The sequence below is a fragment of the Lytechinus variegatus genome, chromosome 6, assembly GCF_018143015.1.
Source record: "Lytechinus variegatus isolate NC3 chromosome 6, Lvar_3.0, whole genome shotgun sequence".
NCBI classification, from domain to species: domain Eukaryota; kingdom Metazoa; phylum Echinodermata; class Echinoidea; order Temnopleuroida; family Toxopneustidae; genus Lytechinus; species Lytechinus variegatus.
The window spans coordinates 25,975,942-26,000,569 of NC_054745.1; the positions used below are offsets into that span (position 1 = coordinate 25,975,942).

The 24,628-nt window shown below is 37.9% G+C and overlaps 1 protein-coding gene across 1 annotated transcript in view; it reads left to right on the forward strand.

Annotated features, from left to right (window-relative positions):
* The window catches only part of LOC121417664 (deubiquitinating protein VCPIP1-like), a 34,305-nt gene extending 9,677 nt beyond the window's left edge, over positions 1-24,628 (forward strand). The window contains exons 2-16 of the mRNA XM_041611398.1: positions 5,599-6,469; positions 7,724-7,852; positions 9,546-9,676; positions 11,080-11,191; positions 11,922-12,149; positions 12,533-12,620; positions 15,544-15,687; positions 15,935-16,124; positions 17,751-17,865; positions 18,556-18,686; positions 18,807-19,058; positions 19,843-20,053; positions 20,366-20,494; positions 22,076-22,263; positions 23,578-24,628. Coding sequence (XP_041467332.1) covers positions 5,599-6,469; positions 7,724-7,852; positions 9,546-9,676; positions 11,080-11,191; positions 11,922-12,149; positions 12,533-12,620; positions 15,544-15,687; positions 15,935-16,124; positions 17,751-17,865; positions 18,556-18,686; positions 18,807-19,058; positions 19,843-20,053; positions 20,366-20,494; positions 22,076-22,263; positions 23,578-24,519 — 3,861 coding nt within the window. The 3' untranslated portion in view covers positions 24,520-24,628. The remainder of the gene's footprint in view (positions 1-5,598; positions 6,470-7,723; positions 7,853-9,545; positions 9,677-11,079; positions 11,192-11,921; positions 12,150-12,532; positions 12,621-15,543; positions 15,688-15,934; positions 16,125-17,750; positions 17,866-18,555; positions 18,687-18,806; positions 19,059-19,842; positions 20,054-20,365; positions 20,495-22,075; positions 22,264-23,577) is intronic.

Genomic DNA, 24,628 nt, shown 5'->3' on the forward strand with positions numbered 1-24,628 from the left:
TTTGTAGCAGACTTCTCTTTCAATATAGATAGGAGGTTCAATTAAGTTAAGCATCTTGGGTTGAACTGGAGGAATTGAACTTCAATAATCATTACAGAGTGAAATCCAAATCTAACTATAAAATTGAAAAATGTATTAGAACACGTGATTCAGTAAGCAGCCAAGAGGCAATTATTGTGATATAGAACTGCTATGATTACATGTATTGGGTCGGAAATAAATATGTAAGTACATTGCACATGTACCTTACAATGCACATTAGACTGCAGTTGTTTGTAATTTTTAAATTAAAGGTTGCTCAATATAAGTATGGCAGGATGTCGAAAAGAAGTGAGAGTGAGAGAAAGGGGGGGGGGGGTGATAAAATGAGTGAGACAGAAACAGTGGTGGGAAAAATGAGTCAGACAGACAGTGAGGAAAATGAGAGACAGAGAATGGGAAAAATGAGAGAGAGAGGGGAAAATGAATGACAGAGAGACAGAGGGGAAAATGAAAGAGACCCACACGGGGAAAATGAATGAGAGAGAGAGATAGTGGGGAAAATGAGAGAGACATGCAGTGGGAAAATCAGAGAGAGAGATGAAGAGAGAGATAGAGAAATTAAAGAATACAAAAGAGCGACTATAGAGAGAGAGAGAGAGAGATTTTAGATGTTAATTGTGATAAAAAGATAAGATTTGTATGGCTTACATAGGCATTTTAATTTTTTTTTTAGAGGTTTTAGATATTTTTTTTACTGGTGGATCCGGGGTGGATCAAATAGTTATGCATTGAAATAATTGATAAAAATCTTAGAAAGTACACTGTAAATGTAGTATGGAATTATTGTGTCTTTTAAAAGTTATATGGGCATCTTCACTGATTATAATTTCATTCAAATAGGCAAGATATGCTACAACAGTATACAGATGAAAAGATCATAATATTTGAGATGGCATAATGTATAAGGTCCCGTATGTCTGTTATACACGGTATTGGCTGTTGAAGCGATAAACCATTTTTACACTGTATTATTCATATCTACATTTTTAATAAACATCTACATATGTACAACAGAGTTTTGTAGAATACATGTCAAACAAAATATGTGTAGCAAAAAAATGCCAGTGTTGCCAATTTGCAGAAGAAAATCTGCTCAAATTTGCCTTTAAATAAAAGGGTTAATAGCAAATCTATTTAAGACAATTTTAATTTTGGGTTTTGGAACTTAGCACTGAGTTGATTATCTGACTCAACCAAACAACTTCATCATATGTTGGAATTTAGATTTACTGCGGCATCAATCATTCAATAAATTGCATTTTACGTCAAAATACTAACCATGCACTGTTCAACTGTGTACAACAGAGCACTGGCACAGTTTTGGAGCGTTGAGTAGCAGGTAGCCCAATCTGTTAAAATATAGGATTAAATACAAAGGATGTGTTAATGAAACTGGGCAGAAACATTAGATGTAGACCCTCACCCCCCAGCAAACCCCCAGTCAACACTTGTTTTCAAAAAGCCAAGTCAGAATAGGGTTAACATCTCTGCCCACATTTTGTACGGTAACCACTGAGGACATCGGCCGATTACGGTATGTTGTTTAAGTTTCAGCAGGCTACACATGCATATATATACATGCAGCCAGCGCATTGTAAGTACGTACCGTATACCGTGCTTTGTATTTCGCTGACCCGAGAGAGGTAAAAGGGACTGGGAATTTCGAAGCTATACTCAGGGCGGCGAAAAGGAATGCCAAAAAGTTACGAATTGTCAAAAAACTTTAAATAATGCGACCAAAATACCACAAACAACCCCCGTCATGACAATCTGTGAACAATTTAACCATGTTTAGAAAAAAATTCCAGCTCCATTGAGTGGAAAACCACGGAGAAAACGTGCTTCAAACAAACGGAAGGACACACAAGATTAGCCAAATTATAGTAAGGATAAACAACTCTTTCTGTGGCAAAAATCTACTAAGTTCAAAAAGAATACCAGCATTTTTTGCAATTTTATTGGATATAATAGTACGATGGTTATTATAGGATAATGAATCATCTAAAGTAATTCCAAGAAATTTAGTGGTTTTCGAGGTTTTCAAAGGGATTCCATTCATGAATATATTAACATCTGAAATACAATGTTTTATATGATCTTTACTAAAATACCGACGACCGGCATCTTCACACGAGATTTTAGCTAAGCTCATTTTGTGTCCCAAAGATATTCTCAGAATACTTAACAGTAAGAATGACTTTGTTTATTTCCTTTCTTCTACATTAATTTTCATTTTAATAAGTTTGGCTTGTCTGAAAATATTAGAATACATAGTCTTAGCTGTATTTTTCTTGAAATATGAGTAGGCCCTAAATGATTTTAGGATCTTGCTATCAATATGATAATAAAAATAATTTGTTCATTGTAGCTCTTTCTTTCTTTTCTTTTCAAAATTCCTTCCTCTTTTGTTTTTCTTTCCGAATGTTATCAAGCATGCAAAGCTAGGGGGGGGGGGGGCAATTGCACTGACGATTGGATACCATACGCGACCAGAAAAAACACATAAAGGGGATGTCTTTTTCAAGAAAGGGCATGCACGTTACGTACATGTACGTAACGTAATAAAGGTGTCAAACGCTAAGATAATAAAAAAGGGTATCTATATCGCTCGGAAAGCTACGTGTTTAGGGTCAAATGTGCAAGGGTATAAAAAAGACTAAAATGTTTTATGAAGGACCTACTTTTTGACCCAACATTCAACACGATCTACGCAAGTGGTGGGAGGTGGAGCCATATGACGAGTAAACCCAATGTCAGACATTATGTAGGTAAAGATAAAACCGACGACCGAATTCCGTGCCATAACAATTAAAATATCGCTTTACTTGGTTTGGGGTTCAATTCAGAGAATATTTGCATAGGATATCGTTTTGCTTCCAATGGGGTGCATTTTCAGAATATATATATAGAATACTTGTTATAGGGTGCTTTTCGGGGCTTTTCGAGACCCATGGTCGCGCACTATTGCTTTTGGTGGACCCCTCATTTCATTAATGTTCTTTATTTCCTACTGCTTTTCTTTAAAATGTCAATCCTTAAATTTGTATCTGATTTATATTACTTTGTATTTTGTTAAATTTGAAAATTTTGGTCTCAACAATTACAAGCCAGCCAGTCTTGAGTTAGTGTTGACGCCCTCTAGGTTCGGAATTCGTTGCATTCAGCTCAGAATCTTTTTTTGTAAACATTGCATTGCACAATACGATTGGCCTCGGGGAATATTATAACGTAAGAGACTGAATTAAATGAGATAGTGTTAATTTGTACGCTCATTGTACGAATGCAAGTTTCCATAATGGACTGAAAACAAGGTCTGAAAACAAGGTAAGAATAATCTTGATAATCATATTGATTTCTGTATTCGACTTCGAGTTTTGGCCCTCAATTTTCATCGGAAACTACTCGTTCAATGAATGAACGCGCTCCCGCACTTGTGTAAGAGTAGGAAGCCTTTGCCATCATTGGCGCCTGCAATTTTTTATGCACGAAAGTTATTATGGCTATCACGATTCCGTGTCACGGCAGTTCGAATTGCGTATGAAACAAAAACGGCACATGACTACCAATGGTGCGATGTCCGTGCAACACAAAACAGAGTTAAAATCTTAAGAAAATATTTGCTCAACATTCTCTCAACATTATTACAACTTAAGACTACAAAGGACAAAATAAGAGAGGAAGCAATAAGGAAAGGAAGAGAAAGGAAATAAAACGAAGGAATGAAAGAGAGAAAGGATCATAAGATTAAGAAGAAAAAAAAAAGAAAGATGTTGCCAATTGTTGGTGAAAAATAAGAAAAAGAAAATGAGACTGGAATAAATAATAAAAACAATGCAAGAAAAACAGGACAAATGACAAAATAAGAGAAAGAAATAAGTAAAGGAAGAGAAAGGAATGAGAAGAAAGAAAACAAGAAAGGTGCTGGGGAAAAAGAAAGAAAAAGAAAATGAGACTTGGAATAAATAAAAAAGAAAAAGAGGAGTTCTTAGAGAAAAAGAGAAAAAAGTATAAAAAATGAGCAAAAAATGAAAATAAGAAATAAAGTTAGACTTCATTTTTTAGAAAAAATGAAGAAAGAAACAAACAGAAGGATAGTGCATTAGATTGGTAGATTCTAATTGAACAATGGTTATTAATCACAATTTCCCATCTAGTAATTTACTGTTTGATTAAAATGCAAATTTTTGGCTTTCTTACATATTTGCTAGATTAGGGTGCAAACATACCCAAAACTGATGGCGAGAGGTTGAAAATGTTGATTTATTTGACCTTCCATGTAGAAAAGTGACAAATGAATAGCAAATTTGAATAACTTATCAAAATAGAAATTATTAATCAGTGAGATAAAGCAACACTGATTCTGTTATGAAACGACGATGGAAGCAAATTCTGAATTGCATTTTTAGAATTGGTACATAAGTTGTATATCGCTCACTTTGAACGATAGCTCATCACTTGTTTAAATTTATAGCGAAGAAGAACTGCATTGACAGCTTTATTAAACATCTCCTTGCTCAGTTGGTAGAGCAGGGTTTCGGATTCTGGTGACCTTGGTTCGATTCCCTCTCTGTGCGCTAGTGCCCTTTGGTAAAGCATTAATCCTCATTACCAAGTGTTCGGAGAGGACCTTATGATTAGGGACAGTGATTTTCCATTTCAAAAAATGGCCTTTTCCGTTTCAGAAAATCTCAAATTCCGTTTCAGCATGTCAGAAAATGGAAATTCTGTTTCCCCATAGACTTTGTACACACGGAAAAGTGACAATTCTGTTTACACATTGAATAGCAAAATCACAGCGAGTACACTCGCACTGGCCAAAATTTGTATCTGCTACTGTACCGACAACACAATAAAATACGTTCTAATCAGATCTATGCGGGTGCATTTAATGATTTTTTGATCACATTTAGCATGCATACATCCTCACCTTTCACCTAATTAGCATTATTTTGCAGTGAAATTAAATTTCATTGATAATTTTTGGGTTTTTTGGACATCGTTATCGTCAGAGAACGACTTTCGCCAATCCGCCATCTTGGATTTTAAGACCACGATATCGTGCTGTTACATCTTCAAACGTAGAGGGCAGCAACACACGACCGTGCAGTTGAGCGATATGAAGCTCAAGCAACCCGGCCGGCCGGGTACGGCCGCGGGGTACAATCGAGTGTGCTGATGTCGTGAGCAGTCACGATGTGTGAATTGTCTTGATTGTAGCGAAGTGAGATCGTGTTTTATTGGGTTTTGTGGCCATTTAATACTCTCGTTTTGTTATTTTGGAGTAATTTCTGTTGCTATTCTGTGTATTTTGAGGGAAAATACGTTTTCCGTGATTTTCCGTTTGAAATGCCACTTTCCGTTTCAAAAGGCCTTTTCCGTGAATTCCGTCCGTTTTCCGCGATCGCGGAAAATCACTGTCCCTATAAGCTGTTGGTCCTCTGGTTGCTTGCTAAAAAGCATTCATACTTTCATAGCAATCAGATGAAAAATCACCAGTTATTTAAAATTATGACCACTTTGTTATTTTCAGGTTTGCACATACTCTTAAGGATCTAGGACCTGATCTCCAAGGTTAGGATGAAGAAACACGAGCGTCACTGCTTTCTTTCTGGTGTCTGCCCAGATGAACACTGCCAAACCAAACTGTACTTCCCATCCTATGATCGCACTGTAGAGTGTACCAGCTGCGGACAAGTACATGAATGCCGTTCCCTACGATCTGTAGCGGAAGTCACTGACCCAGACGTCGTTATCCACAACATGGTGCGGAACCTTCTGATGGGCAACTTAGCCCCGAAGAAGACGACTGATTCCATCAAGGTCCTGGGTCTGTCCAACTACCACTGCAAGCTTCTGAGCCCGCTGCTGACGAACTTTGGCATGGACAAAGATGGCAACGCCCAGCCGTTGGAGCATTTGACGAAGGACAAGAGCAAGATCTTCAACTGCGCCAACCTGGGCGGCCGTGCCTTTCTGATCCAACCGGAGCACATTGACATCATGGGGTACGGGAGGGACCAGACCGGAAGCGCTCACTACCTCTGCAACACTTTAGAACAGATCAAACAAGTCAACGGAGACGAGGAAGTCCTGATACCAATACACGCCGATGGGGATGGACATTGTCTTGTCCATGGTATCTCCAGGGCTCTTGTCGGTCGGGAACTCTTCTGGCATGCCTTGAGAACGAACCTCAAGAATCACTTTGAAGAGAACTTGGACCGTTACAAGAACATGTTCAGGGATTTTGTGGACAATAGTGAATGGCCCCAGATTATAGCTGAGAGCGACCCGGACTATCTACCGGGACCCAATGAGGCCATGGGGCTCCAGAATATTCATATCTTTGGTCTTGCTAATATCCTCAGAAGACCTATTGTCCTTCTTGACTCGCTCAGTGGACTAGAAAGCTTTGGTGATTATTCAGGTAATTGGTTTCTCCTCTTCTTTTTCTTCTCTTACAATTGATTCGTTCTTGCCTTGTTGATTATTCTTAGAACTTTTAATAGTACAGTACCATATTGAAAATTAAACTGGTCTTGCAATTTGATTTTTTTTGTAAACATTAATAATGATAATAATAATATAGGGTATTTATATTGCGCACATATCCACCTTGTTAAGTGCTCAAGGCGCTCCTATATTACCCGGCTAAGCTAGGTGTTCATAGCGCACACAGCTTTTTAAGTATTTTTATGTATTATGTATTTGAGCTACGGAAGGCAATCTAAACTATACTTCCAACACCTTATTTGAAACCACACCAGCACTAATACCAGACTTGATATCACTGAGCATTTGGTGTTTGCTTTTATTCTGGTGTACATGTAGGAGTGTTTATCCCTGTCTTAGATACACTTGCTGGATAGAGTGGAAGGAAAATGTAAGGTGTTTGTTTTTCTAACAGTGTATGAGTGTTCTCCCTAAACTGTGTAAAAGGATAGTGACCTTGGTGTAAGGTGTGTTATTATCCGGTGCAGGAGTGTATCTTTCTGTCTTAAAGGTCAAGTTCACCTCAGAAAAATGTTGATTTAAATCAATAGAGAAAAATCAGACCAGCAGGATGCTGAAAATTTCATCAAAATCGGATGTAAAATAAGAAAGTTATGACATTTTAAAGTTTCGCTTATTTTCAACAAAATAGTTATATGAACGAGCAAGTTACATACAAATGAGAGAGGCGATGACGTCACTCACAATTTCTTTTGTTTTTTATTGTTTGAATTATACAATATTTCAATTTTTACGAATTTGATGATTAGGACCTCATTGCCTGAAGCACAAAATGTTAAAATAATGGAATTCCACGTGTTCAGGGAGGAATGAAACTTCATTTCACATGATAATGACGAAAAAATAAAAATATTTCATATTTTATGTAATAAAATACAAAAGAAATAGTGAGTGATGTCATCAACTCTCTCATTTGGATGTAACTGGCTCGTTCATATAACTATTTTGTTGAAAATAAGCGAAACTTTTAAATGCCATAACTTTCTTATTTTACATCCGATTTTGATGAAATTTTCAGTGTTATGCTTGTTGAATTTTTTTCTTTTTATTCAAATCAAGTTTTTGTTGGGGTGGACTTGTCCTTTAAATACACCTGGTGAATACAGTGTAAAGGATGATACATGTACATGTAAACTCAATTTATGGTGTTTGCTTTTATCCGGTGTAGGTGTGTTTCTCCCTGTGTTAAGTACACCCGCTGAATGCAGTGGAAAGGACGGTAAACTCAACAAACCTCTTTGTGTCGCTTGGAGCAGCTCTGGAAGAAACCACTTCATTGCCCTTGTAGGGGTCAAAGGTAAGTACAGGACCCTGAAAAGGACAGTTCTAAGAGTGACATTCAGAAACAAGTTTTAGCATTCAAACAAAGATAGCACCCATATTTGAATAGTTATTTGCAAAGAATTGGTACCTGACAGTAGTTGCTGAAACCCATTTTTCAAAATAATAACATTTGTTATTTTGATCCACTGAATTAATGAGATATGAATATTTATATTAAAACATGGTTACAGAGTGACATCAGAAGTAACCACACAGGCAACGTAAAATGAACTCACCTTTTAAAATTTTTGTTTGATATGATGTAAAATGATGACCGTCAGATAATCCAAAAGAAAATTGTTACAAAACAAGCAATAGTTTTCTGTTAAATTGAAATAAAATAATAACAATATTTGTAGTCCCATGTATAGAAATTCTTGTATGGTTTGGATTCTCCATTAAGGAGATGCATAGGAAAAAAGATGTGGCTATTTATTTCCCCCTTTTGTATTTATGAAATTCCATTGGAGTTTTGATTGAAAAAATTTGATTCAGATTTGAAATAGAGCCAATATAAATTTTTAGAAAATGTCTACTTTTGCTTGGAATTGCCATAAAATAAAGCTTAGCGATTGATCATGGAGATCATTTCTATGACTGATCATACTCAACAGTCAATGTAAGTCAATCATACAAAGCAACCACCTGATCAATCGCTAAGTGTAACACTGAAAAATTCATCAAAATCAGTGGTAAGAAAAGAAGTTGTGATTTTTTAGATTTAAAGGACAAGTTCACCCTAACAAAAACTTGATTTGAATATAAAGAGAAAAATCCAACAAGCATAATGCTGAAAATTTCATCAAATTCAGGTGTAAAATAAGAAAGTTATGACATTTTAAAGTTTCGCTTCATTTCACAATACAGTTACATGCACATCTCGGTCAGTATGCAAATGAGGGAACTGATGACATCACTAACTAATTCTTTTGTGTTTTATTATATGAAATATGAAAAATTTTGATTTTCTCGTCATTGTCATGTGAAATGAAGTTTCATTCCTCCCTGAACATGTGAAATCCCATTATTTTAACATTTTGTGGTTCAGGCAAGGAGGTCCTAATTGTCAAATTCAAACAATAACAAACAAAAGAAATAGTGAGTGAGTGACATCATCGACTCTCTCATTTGGATGTAACTTACTCGTTCATATAACTATTTTGTGAAAAGTAAGTGAAAATTTGAAATGTCATAACTTTCTTATTTTACATCCGATTTTGATGAAATTTTCAGCATTGTGCTTGTCTGATTTTTCTCTATTGATTCAAATCAACATTTTTCTGAGGTGGAATTGACCTTTAAAGCTTGATTTCACAAAACATTTTAATACACATTCTTCTCTGTCTGCAAATGAGGGAATTGATGATGTTACCCACTCACTACTTCTTAATTGCAAGTTTGTATCTTTTTCCCTCTGATGTGAAATAAATGATTGATTCCTCCTTGAACTGGGGAAAAGCCATTAATGTGACATGTTGATATATCAGGCAAGGTTGTTTGAGCATGTTCCGACTCTCTCGTTGCTTCACTTCACCAACTTCGAATGCCATTGCTAAAAATGAAGCTATTACGACGCACTTAGATTATAAGTTGCAGTTCACAAGTCAATGCGATACTCCAACTCCCTCATTCCTACATACTTGACCTTTCCCCTTTGATTCCGTCAGGTCGTCCGTTGCCGCGGTTACCAAGGTGGATGCTCTCGAAAGCCTGGGGGACGTCGCAAGAAGAGGTCAACAGATACATTGAGTTTGATGGCGACAACATGTGCACCGTAGGGGGAGACAGGGCACTAACTGTAAGTGTTTAGTCATAACAACCAATTTGAAATCTCTTTGAGCGTTTTACAATACATTTGTTGCTGTTCAAATAAATATGGCTCTATCCCTTATTCGTTTACCTCTACTACACAGACATTGCAGGTCATTAATATGCAATATGAAAATAAAAATTGAAATCCATATTTTATTGTTCGAAATAGAAATCTGAAATGGAAATTAATTTTTCCCAATTGATCATGGGCCCGGCAGCCACCACACAGGGCCAGATCAACGTAGCTCTATCCCTTTAATCGTTGCACGTAAAATGGTAGCAGCAGCTCCAATCTTTTAACATGTTTTGGTCTGATGTGGCCGGGGCTTGAAGTCTGTCCCTCTCGGTTTTGAGACGGATGCTCTACAAACTGAGCCAACACACCAGAGCCCCATCTTACAAAGAGTTGCGATTGATCTGATTAATCGCAACTATGGAAAGCCTGGAACATCAACATCTATTATCTACTATTGTTCAAATTATTTTCTAACTCTGATGTGTATTCATGCATTCATTGTTTTCTTGAACATTCACTGTGCTTCTCTATGTTTACAAAAGACATTGTACAAATTTTCCTGTAGAAAAAATTATGACACTGATGGATTTCCATAGAGTAATTATTGATCCAATCAATCGCAACTATGGTAAGCCAGCAAGGTCAACATCTAAGATAAATGTTTGTTCAAAATATTTTAATGAGGTTTATTCATCAATTCACTGTTTTCTAGACAATTTGGTATGCTGCGTTTTGTTATCAAAGGTGCAAATTTCCTGTCGAAAAGATTATGACACCGATGGATTTCCATAGAGCTACGATTGATTGGGTCAATCGTAACTCTCTGTAAGACGGGCCCCAGTTCTCATGGTGTTTGAGAAGCAAACCTTAAGTAGGCCAACATTCTTTTGCTGAAGTGATTATTTGCAGATCTATGTTGAAAAATGAGGTGCATTTTTCTAGTTTTTGTCGTGTCTCAAATAATCCCCCAACATTGCTATGAACCGAATATGAAAGAGCACTTCTGATTGGTTCCTGGTCCGTGTTCTGAAAAACGGCACATGTATCACTGCTCTTGATTGGCCGGCACCATTCAGGACTATTTTCAAGAAAGAATACTCTACTCTCAAATCTCCACTTTCTCACCTATCCACTTCTCTACTTCTATCCACTGTTTCTATAACACTCCACATGGTGTACCGTAAACCACTTCAGAAAGAGGATTGTTGAAATTTGTAAGAATGATGATGTTTGGTCTGTTTTTTAAGATTTCAAAGAAAAATAAGATTTTAGGCTTGAAAATAGGGGAGGAAGAAATAAAGGATAGGATTTTTTTCACAATTAAGGTTGGCAACACTTTGTTATATTTTGATTTGATTTTTTTTCATTTGTAGGAGAATTATGTACAGCGTCTAGTTACCGCAATGGAAGATGAGTTCAAAAACAAACATGGTGTCCATCCGTCATTAGTGTCTGATGTCTACAACTTTATCTCTAAGAGAACAGGTATGAATAAATTATCAAGTATACAAGCTTTGAATTTGGTTGTATCAGGGACGGCTTTGTAGCATATCAGGGGTCGCGCTTATTCCCCCCCCCACTAGCCTGCTGGCTCGCTCACCAGAAGTTATTTTGTAAAATTCTGCATGAAATATTACAATATTACATGCGACACTAGTAACATTTTGACCAGTTACACGGACTAGCAAATTCAATTTTTAGCTTGCCAGCTGTGATTTTTACTGGCCATTGGCTAGCGGGCTAGTGTTCTTTCAAATTCTGAACATACTTTTGCAGATAGTTGTCGAATTGCTCAAAGATGAGGCAGGATATTGAAAGTTACTGACCAAGTGTGTAGTTGGAGCTGCTTCCCACCCTGGGTCCCGTAACACAAAGTTAGTAATTAATCGTTAGCTTGATTTTTACGATTGATTGTACATTGTAGTCAATGTAATTAGTTGTAGAAAAAAGTTCTACGATCATTGCTAAGCTTTGTGTTACGGGCCCCCAGATCTCAATGGGGAAGGTGGAGAACTCTACGGTAACCACAGATGGCTATGAAGCAGATCGTCATGCCTCATCTGATCTGCAGTGTCTCAGGTACCGTATCCTCAAGGCTACATTGGATCACCCTCTGGTCTGAAGGGAGGAGAACTCTTCCTGATGGCTAAACAAACCAATGTTTCTGGGACCATCGTTTTTGTGCTAATTTTCTTTTGATATTCTCAATGTGCAGGTATCGGTGGTATTCACCAGAATGTGATCATAGAACATACCAGAGCTTCGGTACAGGATCATCAGTTGTACAGATGCCTCATCTGTTCTGCAGTGTCCCAGGTACCCTATCCTCAAGGCTACAATGGCTCACCTTCTGGTCTCAAGGAAGGTGGAGAACTCTACTTATTGGCTAAACAAACCAATGGCACTCTACAAGAAGGACGGGTCTATGACTTCCCAACACAAGGTAATAATTATTTTGATCCTTAAAGGTGGTTAGTAACACTGTTAAGGGTACTGTTGCATAAAAGTATTCAGTAACTTTGCCATTCTCCATAACCAATCAGCATCAATTATAATAATAAAAATTATAATAGAATGATTTTTGTATTTCCTATATGACTTCCTTGGTGTCTCTATGTGCCGAGGAAATTAGATGAAAAAAGAAAAGTGAAATAGAGCTGTTATGTAGATTGTTGATAACTGTCTCATCTGAAATACTGTTTAAACAAATAAGTTGCAAGGTGACTTTGAATGTATACAATTTTTATGCTTCCTTGATTGGGAAATTGAGGATCTTTTTCCAGATGCTGATTTGTTATTATTTAATCATTTATTGTTTGTCAACAGACATCCAGTGTACCTATGATGCATCCTCAGATGAACTCATTCCGGACCATACCTTCAATCAGGATGCCACGTGCCCATGGTGTAAAGGGTTAGTGTTAAATGAATGTCAAGCCAGGGTTCAATGTTCACAAGTTCAAAGGAATTGAAAGGTCGCAAACTGATTGTGTTTCAAGGCCTTATTGATAAAAAAGGTTATTGAGTTTCAAGTTATCATCATCATCCATGAAAGTACGGTCTACCAGGTTGGTGTATCATCGTACTTGTAGAATTGTGCAGGAGTATGTACAGTGCTGTGGAAAATCTATGCTATGTGCGGTTAAAAAGAATCGGCGCAGTCTAAGCGCAGTTAAATTTTCTGCACCTCTGCCTTGAAGCAGGCTACTGAAGTGCAATTAACTTTAATGGCAGGGAGAATATTCCACAGTCTAATGGCATCAAGAATAAAAGTTTTCTGATAAGTAACACTGCGAGCGTGTGGGACGTGTAACCTCATCTGATGACCATGAAGCTAAGTGGAAGTAGCAGCCTGGTGGAAGTACTGTACCGTTGGTACATCACCAATTGCATTTACCAAGCAATAACCCATCCCAACCTTGAACTGGGCTCTTCTCTCTTTAATGGTGGGCCACTGTAGCTGTCGTAGCATATGGGGTTAATTGGGTTTAAAGGTTATTGGGTCACAGAGATCATTGAGACTCAAAAGTCATTGAGTTTCAAGGGCCATATGGTCTCAGATGTCATTGTGTCTCAAAAGTTGTTGAGATGCAATGGTTTCAAAAGATTTTTTGTTCTTTTTGTTAATTGCTACATATTGTGTTATATATGTTCTTCATAAAAACAGAAATTACAAGGTTAATTCTATTGGTATTGGAGTGCCCTAGGGCTGTGTTCTGTCTTCTATATTATTTTCATATTACACTTAAAATTGTATATTGCAGCAAAACTAGTGCTGTAGCTCGGTTCCTTCAACTCGGTCCGAACCCGGCTCGTAAATCTTATCAGAATCATAGCTCGACCCGGAGAGGCCCGGTAACCCGGTCCGGCTAAAATTGATTTATGTCCATGCAAAAGTACAAAGTTTTGACCTACTTTACTCTTATCTGTGACCGACATCACCTTCTGACCTTTTTTTCAAAAGACCATGCAAACCCCCAAAAAATTAATTCATTGTTTATATCATCCAGTAGTAATGTAGAGAGGGATTGAGACATATAAGGCCAAATTGCAATTCCTCATGTCACCAGTGCAGCGGTCAACAGCACAGTCTGTGCACCGATAGTGATTTACTACGAAACATGTGCTTTGAGATGATTTTTTTGTGTGTGTGTGTGAAATCAAGAGGCAGATTACAAACCACATTGTTTATTATGTTATCATTCTGGTGACCCAATTTTCAAACAGGCTCTCACAGAGATTGTTTCTGTCTATCATAGGGCAGATTTTTTTCGGAGGGGTGGAGGTGGCAGAAAGAGTTAATTTCTGAGCGTATTTCATTCTTCATATTTGCTTTGAAGCAATAGAATATTTTAATCAAACTTTTTTTTGGTGTATGATTTATTTTTATCTGTCTTATTCTAGCCTTCAGCTACAGGTAATAATATTTTAAATAAAAATATTTTTAATAAAAAAATGAATCAAAATACATTTTTATTTCATATTAAACTTTGACAATCGGTCCAATATCATCCTACCTACCCTCATATCATCCATTTAGTCATCTCTCACGTTTTTTTGTTTTTGTTTTTTTGCTCTTGTACACATACCCCCCCCCCCTTCTCTCTCTCTCCCGGTAACGGCACCCTCCTCTTCTCGTCCACCCTCTTTAATGTATCCTTTAAATGGGAATTAAATTGTTTTGCACCCACTCCCAGCTGAGCTATTATTTTCGGATCACCGACTTTGTGGAAAATGTCAACACAACAGGGTTTTGGGGGGAGGGAGGGCTTTTATGGTTAGCAGAAAAAACTGGTATAAAAGATATCTCAATAAACCGGACAGATTATTTTACCAAAAAAGAGAGAAATATTCTGCATGTCATCACAGTCATAATATCAAAAGGAAAACTTCTTGAGTTATGACCATGCCTAATGGACCAACTGGCCTTTACTTGTAAACAAATTGGACATTCTCACCCAGTGAAACCATTACTCTCAGCCAATCACATGACCAGTCAGACAATATCACATGGCAGGTACTGTGTGCATGTGCGCCGTTAGCCGGCTAGCTATATCATCTCGATCCCTCACACACAAGGCCATACATTGTAACTCAAACAGGAGGTCCGATCATGATGGGGAAAAAATGAAAAAAAAGGTAGGGATGGTTGGCCTTTGACCTGTCCCCTCGACCATCACATTAGGTGGATGGATTGCTTTTTAAAAATAGTTTCACAACTTTTATTGCGGTGACAAATGACACCTCAAATATTATCAAACAATCCGGGTTTATTTTTTTTATTTTCCGGGTTCGAGGGATTCAAAGTGAAACCCGGCCCGTAAAGCTCCGAGCCGTTCAATGCCAACTCGGCAGGATTCAGCCCGGTAAACAATCCGAGCTACAGCACTAAGCAAAACCATTTTTCAGGATTTTGTTTGATTTCAGGCCCTCATAACTTCCAATAACAGACCTTTTCAGGATTAATATTGCACATAATATATATAGGGACTTGACGTGGTCTGGTCCGTGCAAGAAATGGATTAGTTATTGATCACACGATTGATTTCTATGATTGATTGCATTGATTTTTTTGTATGATTCAGCTTAAGATCAGCCCCATGATCAGTGAAATGATCTGAAATAACACATAACACCTATGGTGTTCCTCAGGGATCAGTATTAGGTCCCTTATTATTTTGTCATTCATAAAAACCATTAGAGTCCTGCCTTCTTCTTTTCATGCCCAGTCAGTGAGTAAAACACATGCAAGGCAATGGCTTCAGCCTCTAAGATGGCAGGACGATGACGTCAATGGACAAGGTCTATAATGATATTGTTTCTATTGTACTTTCTAGTAAGCAGCTTCGCCGGGTGAAAACCGATGGCAGTATTGTCTACATGAACGGTGATAGGACCAGTGCTGCGTCGAGTTCTACGACTTGTACCTGCGGCCATAAACATTTCTGGGATGGTGTGGAGTATGATAACCCTCCTAAAATGTAAGATCGCTTTTTCTTTTGGCCTTATATTTGGCTCTTTAAATGTTTATATAATTTTTTAAATTGGTGTAAAATGCATTTTGAAATGTGTTTTGAAAAGAAATATCCTGTCAACCCTGTCCGTAGTCATCATATTACACTTGGGGCATCTTGGTCTAGTGTTTAAGACTCTCGTCTGTTAATCTGAGGAACATGGATTTGATTTCCATAATTTCATGTATTCGTTTTGTTTTCTTATCTTTTCTAGATTCAAAGTTCCTCTTGTTTGGAAGGGAAAGACGATCGAAGAGGAGGTCGTTTGGTTCCAGAACGAGCCCGATCCGTCATTGAACAGCAATGCGTTCAAACTTGCAGAGTCTCTGGTCAACAAACATTATCCGGGAGAATTTGGTAATGAACAACTCGTCCAGAAGGTGGTTGAATCCATACTACACAATGTAAGAAAAATCAACTTGTATGTACTTCTTGGTGACACGACATTTGCTCCAGCAACAATTGCTCGGGGCTTTATTTCTTCTAAGATATAGGGTTAGGGTTGCAAGAGGGTTTTATGTTAGGTTTAGGGTAGGGTACAAGTGTTAAATCCAGGGATAAAGTTGGTCATTTCATTTGTGTGTCAAATTTATAGCGGAGCACTTGTCGCCGGAGCAATTGTCGCCAGAGCAAATATCATGGAACCGTACATCACACCCCAGAAATGGTTCCATGACATTAGCTCTGGCGACAGTTTCTCCGGCGACAAACGCTCTGATGGAAAGTATGCACGTTAAGCCAAACATAAACTCTAACCTCTAGAACTAAATGAACCCTAATTCTTATCTTTACATTATTCAGAACCAAACAGTCTATTACAGTCTTCACTATACCCCTATGCCCTCTGAAATATTAAGACCTGAAACCTGTTGCATAAAACTTTTTACCTGAGAAAACTCTGGTAAAAACTAAGGATAGTCTGATTTCCGCCATTGACTTTAGCACAGGGCAAAAACTCCGGTAAAAACAACCTGAGTTTTCTCAGGTAAAAAGTTTTATGCAACGGGCCCCAGGGGGGCGTTTCATCAATATTTTTGTCCGACAAGTTGTCAGATCTGACAACTTTCCTGGATTCTGATTGGTTGAGAAGCACTATTACTTTAGTAACTGTCGGATAAAACAGGACTTGTCGGATAAAACGTCCGACAAGTCCTTTCATGAAACGCTCCCTGAGCGTATGTCACAGGAGCAAATGTCACGTCACCCACAGTAATATGTCACTAAACGTTTCCATGGGGAATTTAGTAAAGAACAATTCCTACAGAAGCTGGTAAAATCAATACTACACATCGTAAGAAAATTCAACTTGAATGTACTTCACACATCAGAATGAAACATAAATGCCAGTTGAGGTAATGGTCTTAAAGTGAGTTGGAACAGGATTCTTAATGGTGACTGAAAATGTTTTCCTCATTGAATCCCGGTACCTAATGATATGTCTGAATATATGATAAATGCTCAAATGAAATCATTCTCAAGTTTCACAAAAGCACTGTATGACCAATGGGAGAGCTGATTGCACCAAAAGTCACAAAACCAAAACTTAAAAAAACTATAACTCTGTTAATGTTAGGTTGATTTTCACTAATATGTTTCTTTCATTTTTCTGCTTTTATTAAAACCAAATTCACAAGGGGGTTAACTTCCCATTTTAGTTCTGACGTTTCTAAGCGCACAGCATCTGTCTTAGAATTTTTTTTACCAGAATCTATAAAAATGCCTGGGTTGCTTGACCAGATATTCTATACATGTATCATATAATCATGCTTTGACTTTTTTTTGCTGAGAAATGAGCATCCACGCATTATTATTACACTGTCCCACACATGCTTTTTTATGTTACATGTAGTACTAATTGGAATACAAGTTTTAAGCTAAGATTTCATGAAGATGAGTTGATTTTGATGTACCAGATCTAGATTTATGATAATAATATGGTGATAATTAAGTTTGATTTTAAAGGCATACTCATGAAACTGTTTGCTGCAATTACTTTCTTTCACTTTTAACTCAAAATTGATTCCCCACAGACCGCGAGCAGGGAGGCAGCCTACCAACCGCCCTCACTGTCAGACATGCCTGGCCCGAGTACATCATCAACGGCAAAACCAGAGGAAGCTTCAAGGAGCTCTGGTGAAAAGTCAGGTAACAATACTTCGCTATAGAGTAGAAAGGTTTTAAAGGAAACCGAAACCCAAGAAGAGAAGGAATCTTAATAATAATAATAATAATAATAGCTGGATTTATAAAGCGCTTTTTGCCTGAGGATACAATGTGCTGCTATTATATCCCTGGCTTTAGCTCCAGCTACATGTACCATCACCGGCGCTCAGTGCATGCAAGGAATCAATCCTGCCGGGTACCCATTCACCTCCCCTGAGTCGAGTGCAGCACAGTGTGGATAAATTTCTTGAAGGAAAACATGCCATGGCTAGGATTCAAACCCCTGACCCTCTGTTTGAAAGGCGAGAGTTGGAAACAGGCGACCACAACGCACCCACAATATTAGAAAGAGTAAAATGAGAGGAACAATTTAAAATGAGTTTCATCAAAATAGGTTTTGAAATAAGCAAGTTATGGATGTTTAAAAGTCTTTGTTTTGCTTTCTTTGTGGATCCTCAAATTGGCAAACATGCTTCAGAATGGCAGATATTGTGGTCAACTCTCCATTTGTTTTGTACACAATTTTTCAGATTTTCCCCATTATTCTTCAAATTGCATCTTGCCTCCTTCTTAGCATAACATATGTCATGGGAAAATATCATTTACACAATGGTGATGGTTATGATGATAATCCTTGATTTGAGGCAGTTAATGTAACATTCTTCCCAACAGAAGGTGTGGAAAGTTTACCAAACGAAGGGAGAGACTCGCCGAGGAAGCAATTGGGAATGAAAAAGAAGGAAGGATCTGCTGCAAGCTCTTCATCCATGAATTCACCGTCTAAGATTATCCTCTCCGGTGGGGTAAGTTCAATCCATCTTTTCTTGTCATATTTTACTTTCATTAATAATGATAATAATATATTTTTTCACCAGAGTAGCCACTTATTTATCATTATTTATTTTATTATTTGTTTTTTGCAGTCCAAATCCCTACATAAGGAGGAACTGACGATGAGTGAAACGGAGAAAGCACTCAGAAAGAAGATAGCAAAGAACGCTCCCCAAAATCAACAACAGAAATCCTTACAACAGACAGTGGATCGATCCAACCAGTCGTCATCCTCATCAGGAGTCGGGGAGATGAAGTTTGTTGCCATGGAGACCGTGTCCTCAAGGACAATAGAACCTCCGAGTGATATACGGATCAAGCTTAGTTCCTCTGACGGGAAGCATGTGAGTCATAGACCCTATTTACACATGGGCTGGTTTCATGGAGTCGGCCTCATGCCGGCATCAAGCCGTCTCCAAAAAATCATGAAAGTGTTTACACATAGCAGAAAGGGGGAAGGCGGCTTGACACCCGCCCCCCCTCACCGTTTACAAATACAGCCCACGGCAAGGCTGGTCGGCGGAGAGACTTTCATTAGTTTGATGTTGGGGCGCTCTTTCATGTAAATAATGATTTTTTGCGCGGTCTTTGACTTTGTGAATGAGCTCAAGTTCAGCGATTTTCATTATGGGATTTGGCTACTATTATAGTATTAATCTTGTGTTTTTACATTAGTCTGTACTCCTGTTTTGGACGCAATTCTTTGTAGCTATGAAGTTTGCTGAGTAAGATTCATTATTACCAAGGTCATTGGATCCTGGCTAGCACAGATGCAATATTTGCACTCTCTCCACTCCCTGGGAAGCATTCTAACAAGTTTCCAAATTTCTATCCCTTTCAGACTGCATTGGTTTTGGATGCATCCACTAACTTTTCTCAGAGCTTTATTGAATGCGAATGTCAATATTCTACTACTTTCTTCTCCTTTTCAGACTACACTGGTCTTTGCTGCATCAACTACTTATTCTCATCTCAAGGCTTTTAGAGAATCAAAGTTTCAATATTTGGTTTAATAAAATATCTTTAAAACTACATTGCTTTTGCATGTGTCAACTACTAATTCTTAACTCCTGACCCTTCTTGAATTCAAATGTCAATATTCAACTACTTTCATATTCTCCCTTTCAGACTACACTAGTCTTGGCTGGATCAACTACTTATTCTCAGCTCCAGACCCTCATAGAATCCAAGTTTCACATTGCTCCAGCCAAGCAGAGGATCAAATATGGCTTTCCCCCGAAAGAGCTTAGGGCGCCCCCTAGTGGTGAGGAAGGTAGTTCGCTACCATTGAGGAATGGGGATAAAGTAACCGTTGAAGTCATACAAGATATTACGAGAGGTATTGTTAAGCTTTTCATTCAGTTAATTTTCTTTGTTTCATTTACTATGTTTTTTTTCTTTGAAATACGGTTGGAAAAAAATTATGTTTGGAAAGAATGTATGTTAAACCTTATTAAATTCCAGATTTTCAAAATAATTTGAAAGTTTTAAAATAAAAAAAGGGGGTAGGGGTAAATGAGAAAAAAATATAGAAACCACTTATAAGCTTGTGACTATTTTGTATTGGCATTGACATTGTCATGATGAACTATCACAGAAAATGCCGAATAAAAATTGACCTTAATCATTTTGTGACTTTCTTGTCATTTAGCTGATCCCCATTACATGGCATCTGGAATAGCAGCTACCAAGCAGAAGAGGATCAGCGAACAAGGATTGAATCAAGGTGCTCTTCTGAAGGAATTTCAGAAAGACATCAACAAGATGAGAGATAGTGATGGTAAGCATCCACATTCATTTATATATCAATGGTAAATAAGAATCCTACTGAATGACAGGAATGCAATCAAAATTATGAGTCCAGTTTATGAGTAGAGTTGAATGACAGGAATGCAATAAAAATTATGAGTCCAGTGTATGAATAGAGTTGAATGACAGGAATGCAATCAAAATTATGAGTCCAGTGTATGAATAGAGTTGAATGACAGGAATACAATCAAAATTATGAGTCCTGTTTATGAGTAGAGTTGAATGACAGGAATGCAATCAAAATTATGAGTCCAGTGTATGAATAGAGTTGAATGACAGGAATGCAATCAAAATTATGAGTCCATTGTATGAATAGAGTTGAATGACAGGAATACAATCAAAATAATGAGTCCTGTTTATGAGTAGAGTTGAATGACAGGAATGCAATTGAAATTATGAGTCCAGTGTATGAATAGAGTTGAATGACAGGAATGCAATCAAAATTATGAGTCCTGTTTATGACTAGAGTTGAATGACAGGAATACAATCAAAATTATGAGTCCTGTTTATGAGTAGAGTTGAATGACAGGAATACAATCAAAATTATGAGTCCTGTTTATGAATAGAGTTGAATGACAGGAATGCAATCAAAATAATGAGTCCTGTTTATGACTAGAGTTGAATGACAGGAATACAATCAAAATTTTGAATCCAGTTTATGAATAGAGTTGAATGACAGGAATGCAATCAAAATTATGAGTCCAGTGTATGAATAGAGTTGAATGACAGGAATACAATCAAAATAGTGAGTCCTGTTTATGAATAGAGTTGAATGACAGGAATGCAATCAAAATTTTGAATCCAGTTATGAATGAGATGAATTAAATGATTTTTATTGTTTCAGCCACAGTTATCATTAATCTTTAGTTTTCTTCATCTTTTTTTTTGTATCCAAAAGTTCCATGACCCTCACACATCAAATTTTGGGATAAAAAATAGACCTTTGTATTTTCAACCTTTGGCTTTAAGAAGAAGCCGAGGTAATAGGAACTTACAAGAAGCCAAGCTGGGTTTTAAGTGATTATAAGCTACCGAGATAGATCCTTGTCATTTGATTGTTTGTTTGATATCAATCATTCAGCCTATTTTACAATGACATCACCATCTTTGCAATTTTGGATCAATTCATCGTGTAACTTTGGATCCATACAATTTTGTCCTTTGAACGCGTGCGCCAAGATTGCTGGTACCACAACCACCCAAGTTTGCAGTGCACATGTTGTACGCGACACTCAACAGACCAGGCTTGCACTGCATGAGCATAAGTTTGTATTGAAATTCATTAACTTTATATGAAAATATGTTTAGGTGTAATGTAACCAAATAAGGAATGTTCTTTTTCATTCATGCAATGGACGGAATACTTCATGTGGTGAAAGATGAAAGGAATGATCCATTCTACAGCTCCCCCTCGTTGGATGGACCATTTCATCTTTGACCTCATGAAGTATTCTGTCCATTTCACTCTTAAACATTCATTACTTGTGTATTGTAGAAACAAACCTTATGTCAAATGGAAATATAGTCTCTCTATTTATTGTCACCCCTACAGAAAGCAATCTAGAGGTCCAACTGACTTCCCATACTCTGATGGCTGCACTGAATGGATTGGACCTGTGGAACTATTCAAAGAGGAAGCCTGAACTATTCTCGAGAGGGGGGTTATTTTACAACATTGTTGAGAGGGACCTTGGTCTTGAAGATGGCAAACACTGCATGCTTCCCTCTATACCCAAGAAGGTAGGATCTTTATTGTATTGTATTAAAGGGGAAGTTCACCCTGAAGACACGTTTGTTGTATAAATAGCAGAAAATATAATGAAAAATATTGGTGAAGGTTAAGGAAAATCTGTTAAAGAGAAAGAAAGTTATTCGAATTTTAAGTTTTGGATTTGTGACGTCATACATGTAAATGAGCAGCTGCCCTATATGTTATATGATATAAAATGCACAAATTTCATTTTTTTAATGGTTCCTGATGACTTAATGTTTGTTTTCTATTCATGATCGGGTGTGAAATGATTTGTCCATTAATATACAAAAGGTACAGTAAAATCCACTTTCAATTTTCTGAGAAAATGACATTTCATTGATTTTTTACCATCGGAAATGTAGGAATATTGCTCGCATATGAAGTCACAAATCAAATAATTAAAATTCTATAAAATTTTCTATTCTTTGACGGATTTTCCTGAAACCTTTGCCAATATTTTTTATTACTTTTGTGATATTTTTACAATAAATTTTTTGTAAGGGTGAACTCCCCCTTTAAAGATAAATGCCAGTTGTGGTAACGATCTCAAAATGAGTTTGAACAGAATTCAATAAAATGACCACCCAAGTGTTAAGATGTATAAATGAAAATATGCGTCAAACGACTCTGTAAGAAATTGTGTAGTTGCTGAGAAATAAGCACGGAATTCCATCCAATATCAAGTATTTTTCCAAGCAATGTTAGTAAACTGTCCCACTTATGCCTTTTTCTGTAAGTGATCATCAGAATTATCAGTTTTCAGGTGAGATTTCACGATTTCAGAACGACAATTTTATTTCAATGTACCAAAACTAGATCTATGATTATATGGGGGCATTTAACCTTGATTTTAAAGACTTGCCTATGAAATTATTTTTAGCTGCAACTACTGTAGTTTATTTTACCTTGAAAGTTGTTCAAACCTGTGTATTTTGACACCATATGATATACATGTAGTGAATGGTACAAAGGGATTAGTCAAAAGCTTTTTGTGGGCGTGTCGTGGTCTAGTGGTTCTGACTCTCTGCTTGCTAACAGGATCTGGGTTCGAATCCTGGCCGTGTCGTGATTTCCTTCAGCAAGAAATTTATCCACACTGTGCTGCACTCAACCCAGGTGAGGTGAATGGGTTCCTAGCAGGATTAATTTGTTGAAATGCGCTGAGTGCTGATAGTGGTAGCTCGAGCTAAAGCAGGGGTAATAATAGCAAGCGCTTTTATCCTCGGGCAAAAAGCGCTATATAAATCCAGCTATCATAATATTATTTTTACATGTATTTCTTTTTCTCTTGTGTTTGGCAGAGATTCCGTTTCTCCCAGCCCAACGATCGTCTGGAGCTCTGTCTGGAACCCCTGGGTCACTTCCCCGTTTCATCCGAGGTGGACGACCTTGAGAAGTTCAAGGACGTGGCCTTGGGTCAGAGGTCGTTGGAGATGAGCGAGAGCGAGGTCGACCTTGAGGCTTCCTCCAGTGGGTACGTCGCATTTGCTGGGAGGGGTCACTCGTTGAGCGTTGATGGAGGGGCTACAGCCGCTGATGGAGCTACAGCATCAAAGAAATATCCCAAGTTTGGTGGGGACTGTGGAGGCGATGGAAAACAGGGTTTAGAAGTGGCCATGGACCAAGTGCAATATGAGGAGAGTCACATTCCAAGTCAATCGGGACACCCCTATGGTGGAATGGATGAGTCCGTCCTGAAGCAGGAGCAGTGTGTTGAAATGGAGCATTCCAAAGACGGTGCAGGCATTCAGAGGGGAGAAGGTGAGGGGATGACGGAAGGAGGGAAAGGAGAAAGGGAAATCCCTATGGATGTTGAGGATGAGGCGGTTGAAACGAGTAAGCCTACACCAATGGAGGTGGACTCTTCTAATCAATCCATGCCAGAACCTTTCAACCAATCACAGACAGCTTCTATGGTGGCGGAGCTGCGCAGGTCTACGACGGAACCTGTGATTGGTGCAATATCGCAAGAGGTGGTAATAAAGAAGACAGCCTCTGAACCCAGTTCGCAGCTCCCTCTCAACAGTCCCAATATCACCGCTGAGCTACCTGCCAGTAGCTCCTCTCAGGGAGCAGCAAATACAAAGCCATCTCAAGGAGACATCAATCCATCGGACTCTGTGATTGGCTCTGAGGGGAAAGACAATAGAGAGATAGCCAATGAGGATTGTTCTTATGTTTCCAGGAGACTAGGTCCTGGCTACACAGTGCTTGTAAAGAGAGAAGATGAAGACAAATCATAATGTTGAGAGAAAATGATACATACTTTTATTTAAGGCCTGTACATATATTTGGGTGCATCGTGGTCTAGTGGTTCTGACTCGCCTTTCAAACAGAGGGTCAGGGGTTTGA